The sequence below is a fragment of the Cebus imitator genome, unplaced genomic scaffold (assembly GCF_001604975.1).
Source record: "Cebus imitator isolate Cc_AM_T3 unplaced genomic scaffold, Cebus_imitator-1.0 Scaffold466, whole genome shotgun sequence".
NCBI classification, from domain to species: Eukaryota; Metazoa; Chordata; class Mammalia; order Primates; family Cebidae; genus Cebus; species Cebus imitator.
The window spans coordinates 1,554,091-1,578,453 of NW_016107781.1; the positions used below are offsets into that span (position 1 = coordinate 1,554,091).

The 24,363-nt window shown below is 41.0% G+C and overlaps 1 protein-coding gene across 2 annotated transcripts in view; it reads left to right on the forward strand.

Moving 5' to 3' along the window:
* The window catches only part of HS3ST1 (heparan sulfate-glucosamine 3-sulfotransferase 1), a 33,855-nt gene extending 23,366 nt beyond the window's left edge, over positions 1–10,489 (forward strand). The window contains exons 2-3 of one of the 2 annotated variants that reach the window (XM_037732711.1): positions 7,126–8,191; positions 9,821–10,489. In XM_037732711.1, coding sequence (XP_037588639.1) covers positions 7,234–8,157 — 924 coding nt within the window. In that variant the 5' untranslated portion in view covers positions 7,126–7,233 and the 3' untranslated portion in view covers positions 8,158–8,191; positions 9,821–10,489. Of the gene's footprint in view, positions 1–7,125; positions 8,491–9,820 lie in introns of those variants that run through there. The other variant, XM_037732710.1, reaches the window with a different exon arrangement.
* Positions 10,490–24,363: the final 13,874 nt, after the last annotated feature.

Here is a 24,363-nt window from a genome sequence, read left to right on the forward strand (position 1 = left end):
AAAAAATTATGTGACCTGACTTATGGTCCTTTCTACCCTAAACTCTTCACGCCATCCCACCTCACAGCAATTACCATAATGAAATTCAAATAAAAGTGAATGAATGTCAACATTTGTTGAAGATTGACATGTATAGGCAATTTCAAGAAAATAAATATTTATGTAGGTCTTGAAATATCACTGTCCTTTCATAGACTGACAGGCACAAACTAAATCTATTTCCAATTTCACTGTTTCTAAAATGACCTGCCAAGGATGAAAATCTGACACCATGCGAGGTGCTCTTCTGTAGTTGTGCAAAGATGAAAGTAAAGACATTTTTGGTTCTTAACAATGAAAAAATAATCTTATACTTTTGATTGCCCAGAAGTTTGGTAGACTTTTTAAAAAATGACAATTCTGTGGTTCAACCTGTCTTTCTCATGTTTCAGTACGTTCCAGAAAATTAAATCACTCCACACCATGGGATTCTTGGAAGGAAGCGGTTCTTGCATAACAGGATAATAAATCTCATCCTCCTTCTATCTCACTGTGGTTTTAAGTAAGCTCTTCCTCGAATGGAATGTACTCCCCACTGCCCAGGGGGAAGCATCACCATTCACAGGGAACAAAAGCACACCATGGGCTTTGAGGATGGCCAGTGGAATATTTTAGTTTTGATATTTCCTGGTTCTGTGACCTTGAGGAGGTCATTTAACCTTAACAGTATACTTCTATATCTGTCATGGCAGATGTGAATATGAAAGGCAGGCCATAACATTTGTTTAATGATTGTGTGCCAGACACAGTGTCACATACTTGGCATGGGTCATCTTATTTAATTATGATGAAGCCCCTATCAAGTAGATTTAAGCTCATATTTTCAGAGGGGACTGTGGAGCCCCAGAGAGGTTAGAACTTTACTGAGGTCAGTTACCAATAAGAATTTTAGCCTGGATCTACCTGATTGCAAAAACTCGTTGCTCATTTGCTTCTCTCAGCCACCTTTTTATTGCTTAAAAATATAAAATAAAAGGAGAACAACCACCTCTCGTATTGTCACAAGTATTAAGAAAAATAATTTATACTCAATTGCTTACCACCTGGCACACAGTGAGTGCTCAGCAGGTAATCTCCTCCCTTCTAACCCTTTTGTTAAATCCGGTAAATGACTTGTGGTTGTATGTTTTGATCATCCCTGCTCCCCTAGAGGAGACTTTTGCCTGTGACAGTATGTCACCATCTCTTGTTGAGGGCCTGTGACAGTGTCCTGCAGGCAGATGGATGGCAGGTGTCACTGTTCCAGATTCACTAACTGTACCTCTTGTGAAATATCCTAGTTATTTCATGTTCCGGTAGTGGGACTGAGAGAATATATTATAGTTAATTACATTTGAAATCTAGGTCATGATGTGAATTATATAATAAGGAGACTTAAGGAGAAAATTTAAATATTTTTGAAGGGTTATTTCATAGCTTCCCCTCCTTTTTTAATCAAAGTGTTTTCTAGGCTCTCAGGTGATCTCACCCAATCATCATTAGAAATGTTGAGTCCCCCATTTCAACATCTGTTTTCAGCTTGACTCTCTAGAGACAGAAGTTTCAAGCCCTTAAAGTTTCTCTTCCTACTGTATTAAAATATTTTCCCAGTACCTTCCAGCCATTTGTCTGTCTACTGCATTTGACAAGTTCATTCGGCAAACAAAATGTCTAGAATGTGCTCTGTACCAGAAATCACACCAGGTCCTAGGGGATACAATACAGCAAGGCAGGACCTCCATTTGCTGGAAGGGCCTCCTTGGAAAGGAGTTTGGATTTAATTCTAAGTGCAAGGGAAGCCTCCATCTGGAAGATTCTGTGGAACCTCCCTTGGGTTTCCTGTGCTTGGCATGTGGCTACTGTCCTTACAGTGGAACTCGAGGGAGCTTGCTGTTGCTGATAGAAAGGACTTTACTCTTTTGAGTTCATGAAACTCAGGCCTGGTTTTTTCACTGTAGCACCTAGAAAACAGCCTCTCTGATAGAAGTAAAAGGAGAGATAACTGGGTGTCCCTTTGGAACCTATTAACCCATCTATAAAAGGGAGGTGGAGGTTCATTTTGCCCATCTTAGCAAGTCTGAGCCTTCATAGAAATTCTGTCCTTCATTACAGAATTGGTGCAAGGCACAAATATTCAACAGGAACAAAGAAGCCAAGCCAAGTTTATTAACAACATGCACCCTAACACCAGGCATTGCCAAGAAAAGTGAAAGTGACAGTGAAATTCCTGGCTTTGTCTGTTTAGACTGAGTTTGAATTCACTGCCTCTAACTTTCTAGACACACAACTTCCTTTCCCTGAACCTCACTTTTTAAAATAATAACATCATTTACCTTGAGGACTTGCAGTGAGGATTGCAGCAAGCCCTGCTTGGAGAGTTGCCAGCCTAGTGCTGGCTCAGTAGCAATTGCTGCAGATGGGAGCTGCGATCATTGCTTTTGCCAAGGGGTGTGGCCTCCACTCCAGGTGCTAAGGAGAATTCTGTATCCATGCCCATGTCAGCCAAGTGCTTCAACTGTCAAAAGGTCCCATTTGTTTACTTTTATTGGGTTTGTTTCTTGAGGGAAAAGAACGAATTTGCCTTTTGTGCTGCCTGCAAGTTCAAACCTGCCTTCCTGGTTCTTTTCCTGTTCAGGAAGCTCCTAATCTGTGAGTGGGTAGGAATCTTGCTTTCAGGAGAGTACTTTCCACACTTAAAGAGTTTTCAGATTAAGAACTGCAAATGTGACCAGTGCTGGCTATCTCTGTGCAGTCTAACTCAATTGTCACCAGCCATATGTGTCCTTGAGATGTGCTACAAAGGTAAATATATACACACTTGGGATTAGAAGACTAGGTAGAAAAAATGCAAGCTATCTCATTAATTTTACATAGTGATTAGTCCAGGTATGGTGGCTTATGCTTAAGCATTTCGGGAGGCCGAGGCAGGCGGATCACTTGAGGTCAGGAGTACAAGACCAGTCTGACCAACATGGCGAAACCCTATCTCTTCTAAGAATATAATACAAAAAATTAGGCAGGTGTGGTGGCACACGTCTGTGGTCCCAGTACTTGAGAAGCTGAGGCACAAGAATCACTTGAACCCAGAAGGTGGAGATTGCACTTTGCACTGAGCTGGGATTACACCACTGCACTCCAGCCTGGGCAACAGATCAAGACTCTGTCTCAAAAACAAAATTGTACAGTAATTATATGTTAGACTGATAACATTGTAGATGTATTGGGTTATGTAAAATACATTTTTTTAAATGTGACTCTTGGGAAATGTCTGAGTGCATATGTGATTCATATTCTATTTGTATCAGACAGTCCTGACACACATTATTTCATTTCAGTCTCAAAGTAACCATTTGAAGCAGGTAGAATTATTACCATTTTACAGATGAGGAAACTGAAGCTTAGATACGTTAAGTCACTTTGACTAAGGTCCAAACTAGAGACAGGAATCCTAACTCAGAGCCTGTGTAATTCATTTGGGCCTTCTACTGAACAGAACAAATAAGCAAATTTGACCCTGTATGGTACATATCCTGGGTGTCAGCTGACACTGGAAGTTGGTGGCCAGGGAGTTATATTGCTGGGTATATTTTGTTGGGTTTTTCTTCTTTGGAATCCCAAAAACATTGTCATTATTTTGCATTATAACCACTTACTCAAAAGACAGTAATAATAGCAACTAGACTATGGAACTGGAATTCAGGAGCCAAAAGTCCTAGGAACAGAATTACTATGTGACATTGGACAAGTCATCTTGGGGTGTGAAAGGCAGGGACTAAGTGACTCCTTCATCCTTGATGTTTGTGATTTCATTGTCAAGATCAAGGTGGCCCAGAAGAATGGCTTACAGGTTCACCTGAGCTTTGGAATCTCTTTGTTTCTGCGAGTGTTACAAAAACAACTAGAAATTATTTATATAGTGATTAGGCCAAGTATGGTGGCTCTTGCCTGTAATCCAAGCACTGGGAGACCGATGCAGGCAGGTCACTTGAGGTCAGGAGTTCAAGACCAGTCTGGCCAACATTAAGGAGGCCTTTCCTGCAAATGGAGGTCCCGCCTTGCTTTCCCAAGTGCCATTGGGAAGTCCAAATTACAAAACCACAACAAGAAGAAGTTGGCTCCCAATGCCCACAGTGTGTATGTAATATAATACAGGTTATACTGTATTTAGATATGAATATAGGTGTGCATACATTTACATACACATACACGCATATATACTTATACACATTTTTATGTATACACATACAAGATATGCATGGTGTATATTTACAAACATGATGTATATGCTATATACAGCATGTGTGTATGTGTGCATGTATACATGCATATGTGTGTGTAAGACATTAACTAATTTATTTCTCTATAATCCTCAAATATTTTTGAATGAGAAACGTCTAGACATAAGTAAATATATGTTTAGATAGTATTAAAGTACAAACAAGGAGCTTTTAAGCTACTTAACTTCCCAGTGTGGTGCTGTTGTTTTCTTTCAGAAAGGACAAACTGTATTTTGTTTCTTGTCTATTGTCTGCTGGTAATTCCCCTTCAGGAAAGAAACTTCAGATGTACACTACACTAACCAGGATGCCTCAGGCTCGAGTGGAAGGAGCATAAACAGTCAGATAATATGAATTTCAGATCTGGTCTCTGCCTCTACACTTAAATATAGAATAATTTGGATCTATTGTTCCCTGAGTCTGAACATGGAACTGTAAGATGGGGATAGCAATGCCCAACAAACAGTATAGCTCTCTAAAGGGTAGTAGTTAGTCCCTCTCTCACTGGACCTACCTGTTATACCTGCATACACACACGTGCATGCACACACACACAGACACAGGCAAGCACGCACACACAATTACACACATACTGACATCTCAAACATGTGAAAGCCAAGCACAGCTGGTACATTTGGTCGAACCATATGGGTGACTTGAGAAGGAAATGAAGTTCGACTGAAACACCCTGAAACCATCAGTTGACTAAAGCAACTGGACCATTAAATTGGGCTCACCACTCAGTCAAACCAACCTGAAACCTCATCAGACTTGGCTATCCTTTCTAAAGCATTTTTGATTTTTTTCTTAAAGAGCTACATCACTGATCTCCCAGGTCCCTTCTCTAGTGCATTGTGGTTCTCTAAAGCCTTCCATCTGTTTGATTACTTGCTCTTTAATATGTTTTTTAAAGCAGATAACACAATATCTGAGAAAGGTAGATCAGCTGGTTGATCATAAAAATGGATGTCCTGGAATTTGTTCTTCCTTTATTCATTCTAGACAAGTTTTAAACTAACAAAGTAAATTTTGAAACTACCATACAAAAGATGGTGAGTCCTCTTGATAAAGAACATTTTTACTAGCTCTGTAAATCCTGCAGTCCCCAAGCCAGGCTTGTCTCTTACCCCTCCCTTAATGTGTTTTAACAGAAATGACTTAAGTGAGAGCATCCAGCCTCCTCCTTTGGGGAGAGTGTGAAACACAGATTGATGAGTATCGGCTCCCTGAAAACATAAACCCTTGTCTGGTCTGTCTTGCGGAGCCCCACAGCGTGTGGTCAGCAGTTCCTGTGTCCTTGAGAGACCTTACTTCCTAAATGTTATAAATCTTAAGTAGGTAAAGAGGAGAAGTTTTGTGGAAAAGAGGTGGTTTGTAGATAAAGAACACCAAGTTTAGAGTTTTGAATTTGGATCTCTGAAGTTTGAAACAGACTAATAGAATTGTGTCCTTAGACAAAACTGCCCTTTAAAAATGGTGGTGACATCTACCCTGCCTTCCTACCTTAATGTCAGGTTGTAGTGACAATCAACTGAGCTGAGTATGAAGCCACATTATCAATAGTAAAGCTTTGTACACATGAAGGCTTTTTGCTCTTTGTAGTAATTTCACTTGGTGGTCCCTCTAGGCCTACTTCAAATGTTTCCTCTACTATGAAACCATCCCCAATTATTTCAGACAAAATGAATGAACATGTGTCTTCAGAGCACCCCACCTAAATTACAGTCATAACGTATATCACCCTGATGCCTATAGCCATGTTGCAATGATTAACTTCTGCCAATTTCCCGCTGCAATACAAACCACCTCAAAACTCAGTGGCTTAAAACCACAATCACGCATCTTCGCTCATGAGCTGGGATGGCTATGTGTGTCTCTCATCTTCCCCTTGGGACCATGGACTAGCCAGGACATAGTTTTCTCATGGCACAGGCAAGAGTGAAAGAGGGTGAGCAAAAACACACAAAGCCTCTTGCAGCCAGATTGGGGACTGGTGAGTTGTCACATCTGCTCACATGCTAGTGGCAAGGCCAATTCAAGGGTTGGGTACAAGGTGAAGAATTGGGACTAATTTTAAACTCTTTCATACTAATTCACATGCTCTGTTAGATTAGGAGGCCCTGGCTAGAAGAGTAGCGGGCAGAAACAAAGCCTACTTCTATATCTCCTGCTCTCTTCCAGGGACTGTTGGGTAGCAGATTTTTTATTGACATTTGCTGAGTTCCAAAGGGTCTTCCTAATCCTTTCCTTTATAGCAGGGGTTAGCACGCTCTGACTGGTGGGCCAAACCTGGCCCTTTCCTCAAGATCCAAAAGGTTCAGAGGTTCCTGAAGCTGTTGCCCCAGATCAATGCCTCCAACTTGTACTTTAACAAAACCAAAGGCTTTTACTGCCTGTGGGACAGCAGCGGGGACCGCTGCTTTTTACAGACAAACAGCTAAACATATAAATGCTTGCAAAAAATAACAATAGTAAAAAGGAGAATAATATTTAATGACACATGGAAATTACATGAAATTCACTCAGTGGCCATAAATAGAGTGTTCTTGGAATACAGCCACACCCATTCCCTTGTGTGCTGTCTGTGGCTGTATTCCATCTATAATAGCACGGTTGGAGTTGGAGTTGGCATAAAGCATGTCCCTTAAAGCCTAAAGTATTGTCGCTCTGGCCTTTTGCAGAAAATGTTTGCCCTCCGCTCCCGTTTAGGACAAGAAACTGAGAGTCCTGGGGAGGTGAATATAGCTCTCGCTGCAGAGTGGCTACAGAGTTGCTAGTTGAATGAGCCCGCATTTATTATATGTTAATATCTTCCCTTTTTGTCCCCTAGTAATTGAAGGCCTGAGGCACCGATGTGCCACTGACTGGGAGGCTTCCCTGCTGCGGCGCTTCATGACCCAGCGGCGCGCGGCCCAGTGAAGCCGCCGTGGTGTCCAGCATGGCCGCGCTGCTCCTGGGCGCGGTGCTGCTGCTGGCCCAGCCCCAGCTAGTGCCTTCCCGCCCCGCGGAGCTGGGCCAGCAGGAGCTTCTGCGGAAAGCCGGGACCCTCCAGGATGACGTCCGCGAAGGCACGGCCCCGAACGGCTCTGCCCAGCAGCTGCCGCAGACCATCATCATCGGCGTGCGCAAGGGCGGCACGCGTGCGCTGCTGGAGATGCTCAGCCTGCACCCCGACGTGGCGGCCGCGGAGAACGAGGTCCACTTCTTCGACTGGGAGGAGCATTACAACCACGGCTTGGGCTGGTACCTCAGCCAGATGCCCTTCTCCTGGCCTCACCAGCTCACGGTGGAAAAGACCCCCGCGTACTTCACGTCGCCCAAAGTGCCTGAGCGAGTGCACAGCATGAACCCGTCCATCCGGCTGCTGCTCATCCTGCGAGACCCGTCGGAGCGCGTGCTCTCCGACTACACCCAAGTGTTCTACAACCACATGCAGAAGCGCAAGCCCTACCCGTCCATCGAGGAGTTCCTGGTGCGCGACGGCCGGCTCAACGTGGACTACAAGGCCCTCAATCGCAGCCTCTACCACGTGCACATGCAGAACTGGCTGCGCTTCTTCCCGCTGCGCCACATCCACATCGTGGACGGCGACCGCCTCATCAGGGACCCTTTCCCCGAGATCCAAAAGGTCGAGAGGTTCCTGAAGCTGTCGCCGCAGATCAATGCCTCGAACTTCTACTTTAACAAAACCAAGGGCTTTTACTGCCTGCGGGACAGCGGCCGGGACCGCTGCTTACATGAGTCCAAAGGTCGGGCGCACCCCCAGGTGGATCCCAAACTACTCAATAAACTGCACGAATATTTTCATGAGCCAAATAAGAAATTCTTCGAGCTTGTTGGCAGGACATTTGACTGGCACTGATTTGCAATAAGTTAAGCTCAGAAACTTTCCTACTGTAAGTTCTGGTGTACATCTCGGGGGGGGGGGGAGAATTTTAAGAAAGCATTTAAGGTATAATTTATTTGTAAAAATCCATAAAGTACTCTGTACAGTATTAGATTCACAATTGCCATATATACTAGTTATATTTTTCTACTTGTTAAATGGAGGGCATTTTGTATTGTTTTTCATGGTTGTTAACATTGTGTAATATGTCTCTATATGAAGGAACTAAACTATTTCACTGAAAAAAAAAAGATTTTTCTGGAGACGCTATCTTTTTTTGAATATAATTAACTTGCCCCCAACTCAAAATAGCTGTCTGTGTTACACTCATTGCAAAATCTAGATTCTTTGTTACTTAAAAAGAAACATGTTTTTCATGGCTGTTATAATCCTCTCTCCCCCCTCTCTTTTCTGCATTGCTCTTTTTAATTTTTAATGTATCATCGTGATCATCAGATTTATTATTACTTAGATTGTAAGATTTATCTCCTCGGAGATTCCTTGTCATTTTTGGAGGTCACAGTTTTACCCATTCCTGACTCAGCGGGTAGCTGAATGTGGATTTTAGCCACATGTAAACTTCAAGTGAACAAAGCAATATTCAGGATGGAGAAGCGGCTAGTAACTGGCTAGAGGTCCCCTGGGATCCATCTTGGCCTCAAAGTATATTTGCATGTGCTTCTGATCTCAGCAATGGTGGCAACCTACGATAAAGAGGATTAAACCCTTGGCCTTCAGAATGATCTTGGGCCTGGGTACTTTGCCCCAGGTGGCAGCTGGCCTCCAGAAAGCCAATTAGAATAGAAAAGAGGAACTGCAAAATCTATGTGTGTCTTCCTACTGCAGGTTCTTTGAAAAGCTGACTAGAAGGGTAGTAATCTTTTGCTTAGTCTGAAAGTCTGCTTATTTCCTGCAAGATCCACTGGCATTATAGACGTATATTCCATATGCATTGAGACATAAATATGTGTATGTTTCAAAGTCAACTCTAAATTTGGAGTCCTGAATGTGAAACAAAATTTAAGCTCCCAAGGGTTGAAGTTAAAAAGAGAAAAAGGCAGAGTTGAAGGTAGCATGTAAGAGAGCCACTGCAGTTGTCCGCAGAGAAGAGGCTGGAGTTCAGTTTTACCTCTGCCCGTATTCAGTTTTAATAGCCAGGTTGTTGGAGATGGTCACATAGACCCTTCTGAGGCTCAGTTTTTTCATGCATTCTTCACACAGCTCAGATTTTGCAAAATTAAACACATCGGACATTTTAATAAAAATAAAACATTCATTATAGTTAGAAAATACAAACAACCAAAATAATCTGGTTTCCAGACATAGTTTATGCCTAAGGAAAATGACAGAAATGGACATAATTAATCATCTCCTACACTTAAGAACTCATTGAAATTTCTCCAAGCAACCCCAGGATGCAGATATCATGAAGGAAATTTCAAGGAGGAGGAAATAGGCTCAGAGAACATGAGAAACTTGCCCAAGGTCACACTGACTATAAGCTCAGGCTTAGAGGCCACTTACAGCCAAAGCACAGGTTATTTATGTATTTATTTTTTACCCAACCTTTTCTGAACTCAAAAGGAAAGCCCAGACTCAGAGCCAGTGCTTCCTGACCTGACTTGACATTTCTTCCCAGGTGCCAAATATCTTCCATCCTAAGAGGTATGTCCCAGCTACAGGAAGGGCAAGAAGAAGCCTGCATTTTTCTCAGCAGTGTTATCAGGGAAGTGAGTCACCTTGGTATGTTTCAGCAGCTCCAGCCCGACCTGACCTTAGCATGGCCTGTGCCCCACCCTATATCATGCACAGAGAGCAGAGAGGATGCCCTCCTCTTTAAAATCCATTAAAGTTGTCATTAAACCATCATCTCCCCAGAGGAAGTAGCAAAAATCTTTACAGCAGGCTCCTGGTGGACATGGTACTTTTCAATAGCCAGAGAGCCTCCCTCTGCAGTGCGTCATTGGATCTTGCTTTTATCACACTTGTTGAAGAGCTGAAGAAATAAGAGGGCCCAGAAAGGTTAAGTCAAATTTCCAAACCTGTTCAGGAATATGGTGACTGAAAGGAAAGTGCAGTGAGAGTCTCTGACTCTGAAGAAGATGTTCTTTGCAAACTGCCTGTAAGTCCTGTGCCCTAACAGGGATGGTCTAGTTGAAGCATGAACTGTTGGTGCAAGAGCTGGGGGTAGGAGTGGAGGAAGACAGGACCAGCGCATGGAACATAATCTAGCTACTGGGGCTGGCATCGTTAATGGAGGGTGTAGTCCAGCGTAAAATGATCAGTGGATGTAAATTTGATATGTTTTTATTTGGGGGTGCAGAGTCGTGACTATAGGAATGTTCAAATGAGTCTACCATGAGCAAGGAATCGGGGATCCTAGCAGCAATGTCTGTTTATTCATTTTTGGTACAACCCCAGCCAGTCCTTGAAAAGGTAAGAAGCCATCACTCCAGACTTACCCAAGGTATTTATTAATAGATCTCACCAATCACTGTGAAATTCAAAGGAGGCCCTGAAGTAGACCCTGACCTGTCCTGATAGAGCCAAAATGCAGTGACTTGGGCACCTACTAGGCACAGACCCCTCCCAAACATGCCTCCTACCAATTCCATTAACAGAGACAGGCGCCAGCCTGATATAGGTGGGTCCTTCCAGAGAGGCAGCTGAGAGCAACCGAGCCAAGCCTCAGCTATTAGATTCAGAATATTCACACGCATGGCATTCCAGAGTCAGAACAGCCCCTCCTGGAATAAGACAGGGTTGAAATCCTTTTGACACCCTCTGGTTATCAGCTCACAGCCTGAAAGTTAGCGAGTTTAGGAAAAGTGATGTGCCTCTGAGCACAGGGCGCTTTACTACTGTCCTGGGAGGCTTACCCACCTGAAAGGAGATGCAGGCAGGGGAGGCCGATGCCCAGCGTGCCTGCTGATTGCAGGGGTGGGGTCACAGGTCACCATTATTTATTAAAATTGTACTTTCTTGAGCCACTACCACATGCTCAACGTGGTATTAAGCCCTCAAGAATATTAAAAGGAAATATAACAGGAACTAGCAGTCACTAACTATTTGTTCTGGGTTTTAATAAAAATACACAGGGTCTTGCAGTGCAAGGGAAAAGACATGTGGCTGCGTATGGTGTGGGTGGGGAGATGTGTTTCATGGTTTGGCATTCAGTTCAGCAACATCCCTGGGAGAAATCAGCTAGCCCCCTTATAGAGAAGAGGTAACCGAGATTTAAAAGTGGCCCTGATCTCAAATCATTTTTTTTCAGAAGAAAGGATTCTTGCTCACGCCAGGGAAATAGCCCAGAAATGGGAAATGTTGATAACACATATCGCAAGAGTAGGTGAAAATATCAGAGACTCTCTCCAGAATGTCATTTGTCAGAAATGCTAAGAGATGGAGAATCTTCCTAGAGGTCACACAGCAGGGCAGGTCACTTAATTTGTGGGCCACAGGGACCCTGACCTTCCTATGGGAAGGCTTCATGGTGGGATTTCCACAAAGCTGTGGCATGGATGGCAATGGTGTCACCAGAGCAGGGCATTCCGAACAAGGGAAGCTTTAGACATCAAGACAGTGGTCATGGGGAAGGGCCGGGGGTAGAAGGTAGAGGAAGGCAAGAGATGTGTCTAAGTGGCATGCCAAATGTGTTAAACTCGATGAGAGGCTGCTGCTTTCCAAGGCTGGAGTGCTGGACACTTACTTAGCAGGCACCCATGTGTCTTTGGCTCCTGGCAGCTGTATCTGTCGCATAAAAATAACTATCCTTTATTGCACACCTGCCGTGTGCTTGGTATTTCAAATATGTTGCTTATAACCAACACAACAACTCTGAGAGTTAGGAAATAGGCTACTAATTTTAAAGAAAAGAAAACTCAGAAATTACAGGGCTTGCCCATGTTGATAGAGACATTCTTCTTACAAACGAAATTTTGTCTCCAATGTCTTTACTCTGCTTTTTTTCCAGTCCATCTATTTGTGGGTAAGTGGAGGAAGACATAAGACATAAAGCATATGTGTCTGTCTATTAGGCAGAGCCTGTAAAGGAAATTATGGGCATCTAGGTTTTGGGTTGGGACAGTTAGGGTGATGCCAAGATCACCTTCAAGCAAAGCAGTGGCTGGGATTTGATGTAACAGAGATGTGATAAAACATGCTTCTAACTGGAAGCAGCTGATTGAGGAAGACTCAACCCGAGCTAAGGCCAGAGCAACGTGCAGAGTTTTCTGAACAGCACACTAGGAAAGAAGGCCAAAGCTAAGGACATCATCCGATTCAGTTGTCTCACTAAAGTGTTTTGATGTAGGAAATTACCTTGGTGCTTTAGTTCTCCCTGACATCAGGACCTTTACTCCATTTTGCCCAATGTCCCAGATAGATCACAGGAGAGAGAGAGAGCCAGAGGACATGGGTGTGCATCGTTACTCCACCAATCTCTCGTCATGGGATCTTAGATTCAGTTTCTGAGAAACTCAATTTCCTTCTCGAAAAAAATGGGCAGAGAATGTACTTTACTCTGTTTTGGGGAAAACTCAAATTCAGTGAGATAAAGTAGGTAAAAAGTATAAACTCAGTGCATACGTTACTTAGTGTTTAAAAACCTTTGGGACTTTAGGAGACAGAATAAAACTGCTTTTGAACCATTCCACAGACTTGCACTGCCTTTTTCCCTCCTTTACTTACTTCCCAGCTATGTGACTACACCTATTGCTGTTCACACTCCATCCAGACCTCACTTACCAGGGAAGTGCTCTTAGCCCTAGCTGCTACAAAGGTTGGCTTCTGGTGGCTTACCCTGTACTATTTTCTGAAGGATTTCCCTTCGTTGGCAGGAGTTTCTCACCTGAAGATGCCTGGGAAGTGTTGCCAACCCACTCCCCTGCTTTCCTAAGCTTAGGGCATGACTGATGATTGGCTGACAATGTGGGATGGAGCATGGGGGTGTTAGGGTAATAGTCCACTCTCATCGTCTCTGTGCAGGACAACCTCTAGTGCAATTCACGCTCAGAGCTCCTTGTGAGATCAGGCTGAGGCTAGACTTCCCCTGAAATGCTACTTTTGCTTATTTCTTCACAAACTTCATCCTTTTCCCACATTACCTTCCCCATTTGTTCTGCTACCTATTCTCAGTAAGTGTGTTTTTCAAGAATACAGGAGTCCCGTCCTCAGGCTTTGCATCTGGAACATCCACTCTAAGATCTTAACCTTGCATGTATGTTTTCTTCTCTCTGTATTTTAAATGTATAATATGATCAACCCACGGGTTATTAGGATTCTTCCAATTAAATGAGAGATAGCAGAGAATGAGACTATTTTATTGGCCAGCAAATAGCAAAGTGTTAAATACAATCATGGATGAAATTGTTACCAGTAGTATGCTCTTTTTTTGGCCCACCCGACTACCAACATGGTATAATGCATCAATATCAAACTTAAACTCCACTTCTATAAAACAATTCTGAGCCCAACAAATATGAATATATTGCTTCAACTTATGTAGCAATGTCTTACATTTCTATTGCTTGATAAATATTCCACTTAGAACTAGTACATGGATATCTCTTCCTTTGATTGCAACCTTCTTGCACTTAACACAGTGCCTGGCACATGGTAAGTAAGAAGTATTAATACCTGTTTGTAGATTGAAGGGTAACTCTAGAATAGTTGTCAGTTTTATGCGAAAGCCCCGCCTACCACATCCCAACCTCGTGATCTGGCCTGCCTCCTGGAAGTACCCTCTCTGGCCCAGACACTGGTAGGTACTTTGTAATATGCTGTTTTATTTAATCTTCACAAACCCCAGAGGAAATAATCAATACAAGCTTCCTGTGTTTGTTTACCATTAGAATAGTAACAATCAAATAGTAACAATACTTGACATAAGAGCTATAAATACTTGCTAATTGAACAAATCACCCTAATTCTAAGCTCTTCTTTTGGCGTACTGAAAAGAGCTCTGACCTTGGACTCTGAAGTCCTGAATTTAGTAGTTTATTTCTCAGCCTTTTTCACTGCTATGTGACTTTGGGAAATTTCCTGAATTTCTCTGAACCTGCAGTATGTTTCTCTAAAATAGGGATAACAATACTTTCTTTACAGAGATTCTATGAGGATTTTATGGAAAATGAACAATGGACAAATATGAAAGATCACAATTTCAGAAACTCTCCAAATATGTAAAAGTAAGTCTTTCTAATTCCTAGTTAGCTCTCATGGCTGGTGTCATCTACAGAAAGTAAAGGATTAATAGCCACGTGTTTATTAAAATCTAGGTAGTATCTCATTTAAACTTCATGTCAACCTATGAGACAAATGCTACTATTTTACTTATTTTATATATGGATAGGGAACCAAGGCACAGAGACATTAAGTAATTTGCCCAAGGTCACATGGCTAGTAAATGGTATAGCCAGATTTGTTCCCTGCATATTCTCTTCATAAATAGAATGATTTGCCTCTAGGCTATAATGCCTTTCAATGCAAAAGAGAATATCTTTTCCAACATGTCTCTTCATAGAAAGAGTTAGAAAACAAAAAAGGCAACAATAGATATTGGGAGCTTAATGTAAATATCAGTGAAAAAACTGCGGCAGGCAGAATTCTAGAATGGCCCCCAAGGTTTCGACCCACTGGTATACAAGCCTTGCATGAGCCCCTTGCCTTGAATATGAGCAGAAATTATAAATAAGATGACTAATTTGCTCTCTTGGTTAGAGTACTTTAAATGGCAAAGGTGATGGGCTACAATGACATTGTGTTATGTAAGACTCCAACTTAGCACACAGGAAAGATTCTTCTACTGACTTTGAAGGCATCACCCGCCATGTTATGAGAGGCCTTTCAGAGGGCCATGTAGCAAGGGACTGCAGTGACCAGTAGTAGTTGAGAGTGTCCCCAGCCAATATCCACCAAGAAAGCAAAGATCTCAATCCTCCAGTTTCAAAGACTAAATTTTTCCAACAACACGTGAGCTTGGAAGAGGGCCCCAACTCCGGATAAGAAAGTTGTCTGTCTGAAATCTTGATTGCTTCTTGGGAAGGCTACAGAAGATATAGGATGTGCTTGAACTCCTGGCCCAGGGAAGTGGAGATTATAGGTGTATATTGGTTTAAGCTGCTACGTTTGTAGCAATTTGTTAAGTAATAGGTAATTAATCTAAAGAGTAACTCTATTATCTAGTCTATTCATCTTGCCTTATGCTTACTTTTCTGTACGCTCCCTTGAAAACAAAGAAAATGTATGGACTTCTCTTGCCCAAGGGATGCGTGCCCATTGTATAATAACCAGAGCCTTTTAGCAAGATAACTGAGAGATAAAAATTGTCAACATTTTTATTTGTATTCCTTGAGATAAAAAAAAATACGTATACGCAACAGCAGCTCCATCAGTTGATAGAGTTGAAAGGAAACTTACAGGTCTTTTGAGCCAAACTTCTTGTTTTACGGAGGGATTTGAGGCCTGGAGGAGTAAATAATGTAGGTAGTGGCAGAATCCATGGGAGAACTCAGAACTACTTTGTAATGTCTATCACACTGTGTTTCTGTTATCTCATCACTTGCTCTCCAAGTGAAGGTCTGCTGCTTTCTGTGGAGATCACTGTGCCACACAGTTCTCTTTATAAAGCAGATACCCAGCTGAGAGTCGATTTAAGTCATGCTCCTCATTTAGTAGTGTTTTTAGTGCAACAGGAAAAACAGTAATAGCTAAACAGACTGGGTGTTGCAGTTATTTAAGGCTATATAACAAACCACTCCCAAATTTTGTGTATAAAGAAACAATCTACTACCACTTATGGTTCTGTGGATAAATTGGAAATATCTGGGAAAGTTTTGCTTGGGGGGTTACCTGGTTGTACTCAGATGGTGGCTAAGACTGTAGTCATCTAAAGAGTAACCTCATCTGGATGGCCAAGATGGCTTCGTTAATCACATTTGGGATAACTACAACACCTCGATGTGGCCAACTTGGGTTTCCTCACAGTATGGCAGACTTAAGAGTTATTGGTGGAACTTTTTATATGGTAGCTGGCTTTCTCTAGAATATTCCAAGAAACCAAGGCAAAAGTTGCAAATGTTACATAGTGAAACTATTGCCACCTTTTATTGTTTCAACAAGGCCAGTCCAACTTCAGCGTGGGAAAGGACCGCATAAGAGGCAGAATATTACGAGGCGTGGTTCACAGGGGGGCCCTCTGTGGAGACGAGCTTCCATACCTGGTTGTTCCTTGAAAATAAAACGGACAGAACACCTGCTTAATGGTTATGTAGCCATACTTAAAAAGAAAGATTAATATAGATATAAGATTTCAGGATATTAGCGTCCATTATACAAATGTAAGTTATCATTATTGTAATTCCTTGGGCTCGCTATGTAATTTCAACTACTTTGACCTAAGGGATGTGACCGGTTCACTCCTTTTTTGATCTTATGTGATGGTGATTAAGTGATTTTGCATAAATCAATTTATTCTGCAAGTAGAATACAGGCGTGCACACTGTGTTGCTTCCCCTGAATTTTCCTATGGCTCAACCAAACCACGTGAAGAAAACATATACTTGAACAAATTACAGGCTGGAGTTAGCTTGGAAAACTTTGCGTTATATGAAAGCACAAACCTTGACAGACCTGCAAAAACTCTTAGACAATTTGTCAGACATAAAAGACTATTGCTGAGACATTTAACACTGGATATTAAGAGCTGTGCACAGCACTCAAAAGACAATATATGGCACACTCTATTTTCACTTTCTTTAATTTGGAAGTTCTATCTTTAGTAGCAATTTACATTTTCCACACAATTAAAGACTGTACCTAGTTCTGATTTGCACTTCAAGTATCCAATTTGGCTGTGATTTACATTTTCTTCTCTGTTTATCTGTTTGTTTTCCTCTCAGTCAGAAAACTAAGTTTCAAATTTTGGCATCATCACTTAAAATCTGGGTAATGCCAGGCAAATTTGATTAACTATTTCAGAGGGTCAGTTGGCTGATATGGTAAATGGGAATATGATTTTGTTTCAGGAATTGTTGTGGCTCTTGAAGGCTTTGAGCACAGCCAGGCATGCAGTAGATATTGAACACATACATATTCATTGATCTTCCAATACACATTTTGTTGGTGGATTCAAAGGGTCTATAAATAGGAATTCACTCGTGGTAAACAAACAGCCATTCAGACATCATTGCACCACCATGAAAGTCAAAGCCAATACATCTAAAAATCAACGAAATTTTATTGTGCCTCTAATGGTAACCATTTACATAAGTCCAAGCCATGGGAAAATGTGATCTAGTGATACAGTATGAACTATGTACAAATGCTCCATGACTTACAGTGGAGTTATATCCCAATAAGTCTGATGTATTGAAATATCTTGATAAGTTCAAAGTATTGTAAGTCAGAAATGGATTTAATACACCTAATCTATTGAACATCACAGATAAGCCTAGCCTAACTTAAACATGCGTAGAACACTTACTCAAAGTTAAGCAAAATCATCTACCATGAAGCCTATTGTAGAATGAAATGTTGAATAGCTCATGTCATTTACTGAATATTGTACTGAAGGTGAAAAACAGAACGTTTTTATGCATACCTACCACTAGCGTATACAGCTGAAAGCACACTGGGCCTGAAATATGCTTGAAGCATTGAACTGAAATTAATTTTTGAATGATAGGGGTGCTATGGCAACAGGGTCATCAATTTATCTCTCTTCCAGTGAAGCTTAAGAAGAGCTGATAGAAGGCACTGGAACAAGGACACTTGTTTATGGGTCGGCAGCAACAGTGTTCTTCAAGACAATACCAAGTGTCGGTTTGCCCCAGTGAGCACATGGCTGAATGGGAGCTACTGCTCGTTACCACTGCTTAGCCTTGCTAGAGAGTATCTTACTGCATATCACTAGACCAAGAAGATATCAAAATTCAAAATCTGAAATATGGTTTCTACTAAATTTGTATTGCTTCTGCAACAAAGTCAAAAAATAGTAAGCCAAATCATTGTAAGTTGAGAATCAACTGTATGTTGGTCTTCATCTTGTTCTTGACATAGAGCTTCTAAAACCCTTGGAATTTCCTAAGGGATAAAAGCAATAAAGCATAGAAAGGAGCCTTTTGTTATTCAGAACAAGTCTCTTTCAACCACACCTGAGTTAACATTGTTGAGATGACTTTTGTCAAACTCCTAGATAACCACAGGATGGGAAGTGGTTGCCAGGGAAACCAGCCATGTGACTAAAAGGTCTGAACTTTCAGCCCTTGCTCCCACACTCCCCAACTTCTGATCATTTATTGAATATTGAACTGAAAGTAAAAAACAGAATGGTTTTATGAGTACCCACCACTACCATATACAGCTGAAAGCACACTGGGACTGAAATATGTTAGAAGCATTGAACTAAAATTAATTTTTGAATTTTCGAATGATGGAGATGCTACAGCATCCCCAGGAAGCAGGTGAAGAGGGGCTGAAGATTGAGTTTATCACCAGCAGTCAATGATTTAATCAGCCATACCTGCTTAAGGATGTGACCACAAAAACCCAAAGGACAGAGTTGAGAGTTTCCACATTGATGAAGTTTTCAGGGTGCCAGGAGGGCAGCAAGCCCAGAGAGGCCAAGGAAGTGCTGCACTCCTTCATCCTGCATCATCCTGTGGCAGAAGGTGGAAGGGCAAGGGAACATGAGAGCAAGCGAGTAAAATATGCTGAAACTCACTTTTAAAACAAATCCACTCTTGTGACAGCTATTCCACTCCCTTGATAATGACATCAATCCATTCCTTCAGGCCGAGCTCTCATGACATAATCACCTCTTCCGAGGTCCCACCTCTCAACAGTGTTGCATTGGAGATTACGTTTTCAACATATAAATTTAAGGACATATTCAAACTATAGCATTCCATTCTTGGTCCCCCAAATGTGTGTTCTTACAATGCAACATACATTCATTCTATCCCAATAGTCTCAGAAGTCTTAACTTGTTCCAGCATCAAAAGTCCAGAGTCTCATCTAAATCAAATGTAAGTGACACTAAAGGCACAATTCATCTGAGGCAAATTATTTTCCATCTGTGAGCCTGTGAAATTAACAAATTACATGGTTCCAAAATACAATAGTGAAACAGGCACAGAATAGACATTCCCACTTTAAAAGGGAGAAATAGACAAAAGGAAAGGAGTGGCTGGTCCCAAGTAAGTCCAAAACCCAACATAGAAAACAACATTCAATCTTAAATCTGGAGAATAATTTATGTTGACTCCATGTCTTGAATCCTGAGCACACAGCTCAGGGTAGGAATTGGGCCCCCAAAGTCTCAGGCAGCCCCACGCCTATGGCTTTCCTGGGCTCAATACATCCAGAAGCTGTCATGGCTTAAGGTATTGTACTTGCAACTTCAGGGTTCCTAGAGCTGCACTCTGGTGGCTTTACAGTTCTGGGGTTATAGGGGCTGTTCCACTCTCACAGTACCAATAGGCTTTGCACTAGTGGGTGCTGTCTGTGGTGTCTACTCCTGTAACAAGTCTATGCCCCCAGACTGTCCAACACATTCTTTGAAATTTAGAAGGAGGCCATCTTGGCCACATAGCTCTTGTATTTTGTGTGTCTGCAGAATTAGAATCACATGAGTTCTTCCAAAGTTTATGGCTTGTAATTTTTGGAGCAGTGGGTAAACTCACACCTGGACTCACCTGAGCCAAGCTGGGGTGGCCAAGAGGTGCTGGACCAGAATTCAGGGATTCCTAAATTTTAGATGTCACAGGGCAGCAGATTCTGATATTCCATGGCCACTTCTTTGAAAGCCTTGCCCTTAAGTTTCTGGCTTGCCTGGAATATCTCTGAAATGCTTCCAAGAACATTCTCTCACTATCTTGCTAAATGGAACCTGGCTTCCTTCTATCCGTATTAATCATTTTAGCAAATGGTCACTTAGCCACTCTATTAGCATTCTCTCTCAAGCATTTTATTCTATTCCTGACATGGCAATCTGAGCATTTTCCAAATATTTTTATTCTGCTTCTGTTTTAACAATAAATTTCATCTTTAAATCATTTTTGACTTCTATCACTTCACTAGAAGCAGTTAAAGGTAGCCAGGCAGGTCCTTCAATATTTGGCTTAGAAATTTCTTCCACCAGATATCTTACGAGATTGGTGCAGATGTAATAGTGGTCTTTGCTATTGGATATAATGGCAAAACCGCAATTATGTTTGCACCAATCTAAGAGTTCATCACCCTCACTTAAATTGCACCTTCCACAGAGCCCTTGAGAAAGGACACAGTTCAACCAAATCCTTTGTCAATCTATAACAAAGCTAGGCTTCATTTACATTTCCAATGCATTATTCCTTGTTTCTGTCTCAGACTTCATCGGAATGACTTTTACTGTCCGTATTTCTACCAACATTTTGATCATGACCATTTAAGTAACCTTTAAGAAGTTTCAGACTTTTCTTACAGCTATTCTCTTCTGAGTCCTTCCCACAACAGCCCTTAGTGCTCTGTTTATGGCCATCTAGGCTTTTCATAGCCTGCACTTCTAAATTGTTCTAACCCGTGCACATTCCCCAGGTCCAAAGCTGCTTTCCCATTTTCAGGTATTTGTAACAGCAACAACGCCACTTGTTCAGTACCAATTTTCTGTCTGAATCTATTTTATTTTGGTACAGCAGAATACCACAAACTGGGTAATTTATAACAAACAAAAATTTGTTTGGCTTATGGTTCTGAAGACTGGGGAGTCCAAGAGCATTTGAGAGGCTTCATGCTGTGTCATCCCAGGGAAGAAGGCATGTAGATGAGGGTGGGAGTGAGAGAGCATGAGGGGGACAAACTCACTTTTCTAATAAACTTACTTCTGTGATAACTAACTCACCCCATTGACAATGACATTCATCTAATTATGAGGGCAAAGCCTTCATGAGCTAATCACCTCTTATTAGGCCCCAACCCCAAGCATTGGGGATTGAGTTTTCAAAATATGAATTTTTTGAGATACATTCAAACTCTAGCAAGTATCTCCCATTTGTCAGTTTCTGAGTTGTATCTTTTGTAATACACTTGTAACAGTATGTAAAGCACTTTGCTGAGTTCTATAAGCTATTATGGAAAATTATTAAACCTGAGAAAGGGGTTATTGGAACCCCTGAATATGTACTTACCAAGTCAGAATCACTAATGACACCTTAGAACGTGTTATTGACTTTTGAAGTAGGGGCAGTCTTGTGGGACTGAGGCCTTAGCCTATGGGGTCTGATACAATCTCAGGACAGTATCAGAATTGAGCTAAATCATAGGACACTCAGCTGTTGTCTGCCAAGAATTTAAAATTATCTTGGTGTGAGGAAGAGAAAAACACACATTGGATGACCATATGTGGAATAGTGATGTGGAAGTTGAGTGAGTATAAAGAAAAACAATGTTTTATCCTGTACAACAAACAAACAACATTTTTAAGATAATTATCAGGATTATAAAGATCATTTTGTTTTTCTGAAATATTCCAATAATGAAGAGGCAGATGAAAGGTAATTTTCTTAAAAAAGTTCTACTAACTAGTTGAGAAATTTACTTCTTTTTCTAAAGATGATTGTTAACTGTTTTCCAAGAATGTGAAATGACTATTTTCAGTTATCTATCAAATTTTTTCATTTTACCAAGGTAGTTCTTTTAAAATTCAGTTTTTTTTTCTCTCTCTCAATGCAAATAGCCCTACTTATTATTTTTTTTCTAGAGAGGTGGAGGATGGCAAGATTGAAAAAGACACAAAGAATTGTAAAGGTCAAGAGACATCTCAGCCTTGCCCATCTATTTATTAAAATCCAATCTTACCCTTATTCACAATTGTCAAAATGTAGAAACAACCCATGTCCCGTAACTGATTAATGAATAAACAGAATGTGACATTAGTGCACAGTAGAATACTATTTAGGCAAGAAAATATATGAAGTTCTACTTTGGGGGCCAAGGCTGGCGGGTCACCTGAGGTCGGGAGTTCGAGACCAGCCTGACTAACATGGTGAAACCCTGTCTTTAAAAAAATAAATAAATAAAAATTAAAAAAAATAAAAATAAAAACAAGAAAATATATGAAGTTCTGATACACATTGCAGCAAGGGTGAGCCTTGAAACTATTATGCTAAGTGAAATAAACCAAACACAAAAGAATAAATCTTGTATGATTCCACTTATATGAAATATCTATAATGGGAAAATCCACAGAGCTAGAAAGTAGATTAGCAGATACGAGGGGCTGCCAGGGGGAGGTGGGGAGGGAGGTTGGACAATGAAGTGTTATTGCTTAACAGGTATACATTTTCTGTTTAGGTTGTGAAAACGTTTTAGAAATAATGGTGATGGATGCACAACATTTTGAAAGCAATTAATGGCTCTGAATCATATAATCATACACATGAGGTTAAAATGGCAAATACGTTATGCATATTTTACCACCATGTGAGTGTGTGTGTGTGTGTGTGTTTCTGTGTGTCCCAACACAGGGGAAAACATTAATCTTAGGTTCTATGTGAACTTTGTATTTAATTGCAAGCAAGTCAACTATGTTCTTGATTCATTTGTAGGATATGCATAAAATCTTCTATAAAAATGGTAAATCTATGCATCACTGTTGCATGACAATTTCAGTTTCCAATTGCTGCATTATTTATCAGTTTATAGATGGGAAATAAACATGGTACTTAATGTGAAGCAGGCCTAATTACACCCACTTTTTATGTGCCTAACTTGTGACTTAGCTTTAAACCAAATAAATCATTTACACTTATAAGTTAAACTACTGCATACAGATTTTTCAATTTCTCCTATCCTGAGATGTATATTATTGCCTCTCTAAATCATGTTGTTCCCAATCTACCTGTGAAACGTTCAGCAGCACAACCTCACTGTGAATGCATCATCAGTCAGCAATTTCCAGGGTGGAAATTAACCCCTTGCCCTCTCAGTTCTGTTTCACAAAAATTCCTGATCATGGGTTGAACATAGCTGATCAAACTGGAGTAAGTACTAAATAGATGAGCTCCTTAATAGAAAAAACGATAGTATACTTGAGCTGTAATAAAATTAACCAAAAGAATACATCAACAAGGAGTGAGTGTACTTTAAAATTCTTTTTGTTTTGTTTATCTCCATCAGGCACACAGGCTAAATTGAGCAGGTATTACTTTGTCTCAAATGCCAATTTCCTGCTAGATTGCAAGTGAAAAAATTTTATATAATTGGAAATAATACTGACCATATTTAACATCACATAGAGAAAATTTGATACCTTAGACTTTGATTTGATTCCTTCAAGAATAGTTTAGTTACTTAAAATAAGTCCTGGGCAACTGGTCTTTCTCCTACTAGAGAACAGTAAATATTGGAAGTTCAAGGGATTTGGGGGCTGATTAGGAAATGATATATGATCCTGAAAGGCTGTAACATACAACAAGCTTTATGGGACAGTATTTGGACAGGGTTGCATATCAGGAAAGGTCCTTAGAGCACGAGACCATCCAGTGGTTTTCACAACATTCTGGTGATGTTGTTAAACAGCAAGGCTGGGTCAGAAAGCTCCCAAGGGAAGCAGCTGCTTCTTCTGGCTTTGTATTTACAAGGCCCTATCTTAGCAATAGGTAACAATTGTTTGGTGGCGTTTCCCAGAGTATGCAAAACAAGCAGGCTTCAAATGGCTTGTTTGGGTTATATTTTAAATAATTGGATATGCAAAATATTTGACTTTGGAGCCAGTGGGGTTTTGAGCTCAGGGGTCTCAGCCTTCTGCAAGGAAATAAGCAACCCAGTAGCCAACACATAAAGGCCTTCTTTGGCTCACTTAGATAACCATAAGGAACTACAGTGTCTGCCTTACTTAGGGATGGGTTGTTCATCTTCAAGTGGACTGCTGTCAACTCAGAAGATCCATCAAATGTCTTGTATTAGTTTTCTATTGCCACAGAAACACATTACTGCAACTTAGTGGCTTAAACAAGACAAATTTATTATCTTACTGTTCTGAAATTTGGATGTCCAAACTCGGTCTTGGTGAGCCAAAATCAAAGTGTTGTCACGGATCTGTTTCTTCTGGAGGCAATGGGGAGAATGTTTCACACAGTCTTTTCTAGATTTTAGAGTCCATTCTCATTTCTTGGCTAGTGGCCTCACATCAAATCACCTTCC